We start from the raw sequence: 5,886 nt of genomic DNA on the forward strand, positions 1-5,886 counted from the left end.
GAGCCGGGCTGAGCCGAGCTGGGTCCACTTCTAGTTTGTCGAAGCACTCTTTAAAAAGAATGCTGACTGACGCTCCTGTATCCACAAACACCCTGTGGATCAGTTTGTTTGCCACTCCGGCTTGGATGACAATGGCGTCTTGGTGAGGAGAGATGGCCGGGACGGGATCAGCATCCGAGAACGTAATCACTTCGTCCTGCTTCAGCCTTTTATGCGTTGGCTCTTCTCGATTGGAGCCTCTGCGCTCTGACTTCAGGGACGACTTGGTCTTCCCGGCAGGGAGAGCGTCAATAGTCAGGATTACTCCATCATATTGCGGCTCGTCATCGTCTTCGGGATCCGGCTGCCTTTTCGGATCCTGAGGAGCGCAGTTCGCACCTCTCTGCTTCTTATTCTTCTTTGACTGCCTGCTTTGGTATTTTTTCAATGTCCCTGCCCTCACAAGAACATCGATACCTGCAGCCAAGTTTCTGCACTCCTCGGTATCGTGACCGTGGTCTTGATGGTAGGAGCAGTAGTTATCCTGGGGTCGGCGCGCGGCAGATTTCGTCATCCGCTTTGGCTTTTCGAATAGGTCAGAGTGTAGTTCGAAAATTTCCGCTCTCGGCTTGTTCAGCGGTACGAACTGAGCGGGCGGCTTCTCGGGATTGAGACGGGGTCCCAATCTGTCTTGCACCGGAGTCCTTTGAATCCTTTCAAAAGGAGTTCGGCGAGGATGTCCCTGATCGCCAAAAGGAGTTCGGCGAGGATGTCCCTGATCGCTATGATCGGGCTTCCTCCTGTCTCCTCGGGACGATGAGCTGTCTAACGACCGTTTGCGACGGTCTGCCTCATCGGCCCGGGAGTACTGGTCCGCAATGTCCCACATTTCCTGAGCTGTCTGCGGACCGCACTCGACGAGCTTCCTGTAGAGAGCTCCGGGCAGGATTCCATTTTGGAATGCCGAGATGACAAGCAGATCGTTGAGATCGTCTACTTGCAGGCATTCCTTGTGGAATCTTGTCATAAAGTCGCTGATTTTTTCGTCGCGACCTTGACGAATGGAAAGCAGCTGAGCCGAAGTGATTCGGGCTTCCGCTTTCTGAAAGAACCTCCTGTGGAAGGCATCCATTAGATCTCGGTAAGATCTGATGCTGCCCTGGGGGAGGCTATCGAACCACCTTCTTGCGTTCCCGATGAGCAGCTCGGGAAACAGCTTGCACATGTGGACCTCGTTGAGACCCTGGTTCGCCATGTTATACTGATAGCGCCCCAAGAAATCGTGAGGGTCCACGAGCCCGTCGTAAGTCATCGACGGAGTTCGGTAGTTCTGTGGTAGGGGAGTTCGGGTGATGACGTCCGAGAACGGAGTCTTCAGTGCTCCGTACACGGCGAATCCGGTATCTCGTCGGTATGGTGGAGATTGAGTTCTCCTGTGATTCCGGTACCGAGGAAGAACAGGAATATGTCGGGGTTGAGGATTCTTCTTCCTGGAAGACACGGCACTACTGCGGTAGTGACTTTCATGTCTGGATGAGGAAGGAGAATCCTCCGCTTTCGTCTTCGGCTCTTGGCTCTTTTGCAGGAAGGCTAAGAACTCATCCTGCTTCTTAGCCAAGAACAGCTTGACAGCCTCATTCAAATCAGGCTGCTGGGAAGACTCAGTGGGACGATTTTTGGAGCGGCCTGTTCCTTCGCCATGAGAACTGGTGGTGGATTTATCCCTAGGCTGTTTTCCAGACCTATGGGATGGATTGGCTTCCTCCTGGTTCTCACGGGCAGGAATACGGGTACTCTGCGATCTGGTATGCATTTTTTGGGTGGAAAAAAATGGATCAAAAATTCGCTTTATCACAAATTTTGTTCTCTGCTTCCCACAGACGGCGCCAGTGATCGATCCGCGAATTTCTGATGTTAGTAAAAGCTGGTAGAGAATGAAAACTACAACACACAGAATTTACGTGGTTCGATTTACTGAAGTAAATCTACGTCCACGGGAAGAAGGGAGGGCAAGATTGTATTGCTTGATCTGGGATTACAGCTTACAACACAGACTTGTTATATAATTTTATCTCTAGAGAGCTTAACCTTCTTCTATCTGATCTAAGTTCTATTTATATCTTGAACTAAGATCGTGGCTTGCATCACCACCCTAAGTCGTGGATGTCGTGTAGGTCATGGCCTAAGATCGTGGATGTAGCGTAGGTCATGGCCTACGATCGTGGCCTGAGTTGACACCACGTGGTAGTGGGTGTGTTGGACATCCTGTATGGGTCCACTAACTCCTTGTTCGGTCGAATACTGAGACCGAACTGCTTTGGTTGCCGATCTGAGAGTAGAGCTTGATGCCGACCTGAGAGCAGAGCTTGATTGGATGGCTTTTACCGAGCTGTAGGCTGAGGCCGAACTCTTTGGTAATGCCGAACTCATACTCCTGCTTTGGTTGCCGATCTGAGAGTAGAGCTTGATGCCGACCTGTGAGCAGAGCTTGATAGGTTGGCTTTTACCGAGCTGTAGGCTGAGGCCGAACTCTTTGGTAATGCCGAACTCATACTCTTCCTTGGGCTTTGGGCTGATGGGCCGTCATTGCTGTTGGGCTTGTTTAGTACGCACCCCATCAACAATGAAAGCAATTCTAATTTCTAAGTACTAACACATGAGGGAAATTGTTTGAAGGCACCGAAGTTATATGAATAAATAGTTACAGAGGTTATTAATATGATGAATTAAATAAGTGAAATTATGGGTGAAATTGAGTTATTAGTATTGTGATGAAATATGAAATATGAAAAAAATTAGTCGAGTTTTGAGTTGTGGATTGGTGGAAGTGAGAGGTGTGGTGTGGGGGGCGTTGGGTTCGGCTAGTAAAACAGGTGTAGGTGAAAAAATAATTGCAGCCCACCCGCCAATAATAAATCCATTTTGACAATCCACCAATTATATTGACACGTATGCTACCAAAATATGCTCTTATTATTATAGTATTATTACTATAACTCCAAGATGAAATGCTTCCCCTTTTTTAGAGACTACATATATATATATATAGAGAGAGATAGATGTGATGCTATGCATAATGTGAAACATTGGCTTTGCTTTTATCTTTTCTTGAAAACTGCATATATATTTGATATTTAGCTGAATTGTGGTGGCCATGATTTGATGCTGTTTTGTGAGAGCCGTGTCTGAGAATCAAGCATGGATGTTCAGTATCATGAGGTTGCTGAATTCTTCTCTCTCTTCCTCTTTTTTTTTCTTTCTTTTTTTCTTTTTTTGGGGTGATATTTGGAGTATATATACATCATACATGGCACTTCTCCTGTTCTTGGATTTGTGAAATATTAAGTTGAATGTTGTTATGATATTTCCCCCCTTGTTTTAGGAGTATGTAAAGAACTCCAGAGGTGTGCAGCTTTTCACTTGCAGATGGCTGCCTTTGTCTTCTCCTAAAGCTCTGGTTTTTCTCTGCCATGGTCTCTCTCTCTCTCTCTATGTGTGTGTGTGTGTGTGTGTGTCACGTGTTTGGTGTAAAGTGTGGAAACTTTATTTGGGTTTGCTTGTTGTAAAAATTAAATGGCATTGATGAGTGCTGTTGCAGGTTATGGCATGGAGTGTAGTAATTTCATGAAAGGTAAGCCCCATACTATATAGCAATTTCATTTCTTATTTCTTATTTTACTATTTAAGACAATAATAGCTTCTGCATTTCAGTTTTTTACTCTTGCTCATATCTAAGATTTATCACTGTAATAAAACTGGATTTTAGTCATGATTTCCACTACTAACCGACACCAACCTTCAATAATGATCACCTCTACTTTTTCAATAGTATGAGTATTATTTTCCCTTAATTGTGTGATTTCTTGCTTACAACTATTTCCTAAGTGCATAAGAAAACATGAAATTAAGGTATGTGATCAGAGTTTGGTGGCTTACTTTGGTTGATTAGGTTAGCTAGCAGTTATATGTAAGCATCAAATGTCACTTCTTCACACCTTAAATTCAAACATACATTAAAAAATGGAATTTTGAACTATGAACCAACTAATGCTTATAAGCATATAAAACTTCAAATTCTGATACTGTTCAACACAAATTTGATGATTTAGGTGTAGGGGAGAAGCTTGCGAGCCATGGATATGCCGTGTTTGGAATTGACTACGAGGGCCATGGCCGGTCAATGGGCGCTCGTTGCTACATCAAGAGGTTTGACAACATTGTACATGATTGTAGCAACCATTTCAAGTCAATATGTGGTAAGTTACCAAACTCTCCCACCTTAATTTTTTTTATAATCATAACTACAACTATTTTAATTTGAGTGAATGGAGGAAATGCAAGTTGTTTTTTTTGAAAAAAATCCTAATCAATTCCAGTAGTTAAAAGTTTACCAAGGCCATTTTCTTGGAATCTTGTTTTTCAGCACAGGAAGAGTATAGGGAGCATAGAAGATTCTTATATGGGGAGTCGATGGGCGGGGCAGTGGCGCTGCTGACTCACAAGAAGGATCCTAGTTTCTGGCACGGCGCTGTTCTTGTTGCTCCTATGTGTAAGGTCATACCCACCACAACTTGCTTCCTCTGTTTTAAGCCTTTTGATTTGTACTAGGTTTGTCGTCTCATCCTTGTTTGCACGTTTTTCGCCTCTCTAGATCTCGGAGAAGGTAAAGCCACACCCTATAGTTATCAGTATGCTAACCCAAGTTGAAGATGTGATACCTAAGTGGAAGATAGTCCCAACCAAAGATGTGATCAATGCAGCCTTCAAGGACCCTACAAAGCGCGAAGAGGTCAGTTGAAGACATCTCGTTGTTGTTGTTGTTGCTGCTGCTGTTGCATTTTATCTATTTTCGTCGTGCTGCTGCAGATTCGTTGCAACAAGCTGATATATCAGCAGAAGCCTAGGCTGAAGACCGCGTTGGAAATGCTCCGGACTAGCATGGATCTTGAAGATAGCTTGAATGAGGTATATATATGTTAATATGCATGATCAATTTCATGAAATTGAAGAAAAATGATGGATATGTTACCTTGTGTTGTGTTTAGGTGACACTGCCATTTTTCGTGCTGCACGGGGAGGCGGACACAGTGACTGACCCGGAGGTGAGCCGGGCGCTGTACCAGCGGGCCAGCAGCACGGACAAGACCATGAAGCTTTACCCGGGGATGTGGCACGGCCTCACAGCAGGGGAGCCAGACGACAACATTGAGGTGGTTTTCTCGGACATCATATCATGGCTCGATAGGCACGTTGATGCGCCCCTTGCACCCCCGAGCGCCAAGGCTGTGGTGGCGGTCAAGGTGCAGAAGAAGGCGCCTAAAGCGCGGTCGCGGATGAGGTATCTATGTGGCTTGAAGGGCCGGAGTTTGTGCCACCATTCATCCACCTAGTTTCTTGTATTAGGGGAGAATCCAGAGATCAATGTGTATTTTGTTTCGGATCTACAACTTATCAATCACCCTAGTATTAAAATTGTCCCAATTAATACTAAATCATTATGATTAATATCTTAATTTCTGCAATTAATGCATTAAATGGTGGAGTGCATGATGCGCTACACCATAATTTGCTATTTGAAAATGAGACCATTAAGTGAACCAGCAAAACTATCCCTGTATCATGTATGATTCAGTTAGTCGGACCAGTTTAACTACTAGTCGACCATAATAATATACTTCATCTGTCCCATAAGAATATGCACTTTTGGTTTGACGTGAATTTTAATGAATAATTGAAAAAGTAAGAGAAAGTTAAAAAAAGTAATTAAAGTATTATTAGTAGATAATTAATTTCACCTCATTAGAGAGAAAAGAGTTTCCAAAATAAAAGTTGCATATCTATCTATCTATACATATATAAAAGGTGAGTTTTGGCCTAAATTGTAAATATTTGATTTTTAGGTGTAAA

General features: G+C 43.9%; 1 protein-coding gene across 1 annotated transcript; it reads left to right on the plus strand.

The window, feature by feature from the left end:
- Positions 1 to 3,003: 3,003 nt before the first annotated feature.
- On the plus strand, positions 3,004 to 5,551 carry LOC121810249 (caffeoylshikimate esterase-like). Its single transcript, XM_042211018.1, has 8 exons — positions 3,004 to 3,198; positions 3,362 to 3,452; positions 3,578 to 3,610; positions 4,089 to 4,235; positions 4,403 to 4,533; positions 4,631 to 4,768; positions 4,846 to 4,944; positions 5,025 to 5,551. The coding sequence occupies exons 1-8, from the start codon at positions 3,178 to 3,180 to the stop codon at positions 5,367 to 5,369; spliced, it is 1,005 nt and encodes a 334-aa protein (XP_042066952.1). The 5' UTR covers positions 3,004 to 3,177; the 3' UTR covers positions 5,370 to 5,551.
- Positions 5,552 to 5,886: the final 335 nt, after the last annotated feature.

Source organism: Salvia splendens, chromosome 7 (assembly GCF_004379255.2).
Source record: "Salvia splendens isolate huo1 chromosome 7, SspV2, whole genome shotgun sequence".
Taxonomy (NCBI): domain Eukaryota; kingdom Viridiplantae; phylum Streptophyta; class Magnoliopsida; order Lamiales; family Lamiaceae; genus Salvia; species Salvia splendens.

What these genes read in the sequence shown, in the direction of transcription:
- LOC121810249 (XM_042211018.1), top strand. Translation starts at nt 3,178, where the DNA reads ATGGATGTTCAGTATCATGAG. An exon ending in GTGTAGTAATTTCATGAAAG is followed by an intron (nt 3,611 to 4,088) that starts GTAAGCCCCATA and finishes TTGATGATTTAG; the next exon opens with GTGTAGGGGAGAAGCTTGCG. An exon ending in CCATTTCAAGTCAATATGTG is followed by an intron (nt 4,236 to 4,402) that starts GTAAGTTACCAA and finishes CTTGTTTTTCAG; the next exon opens with CACAGGAAGAGTATAGGGAG.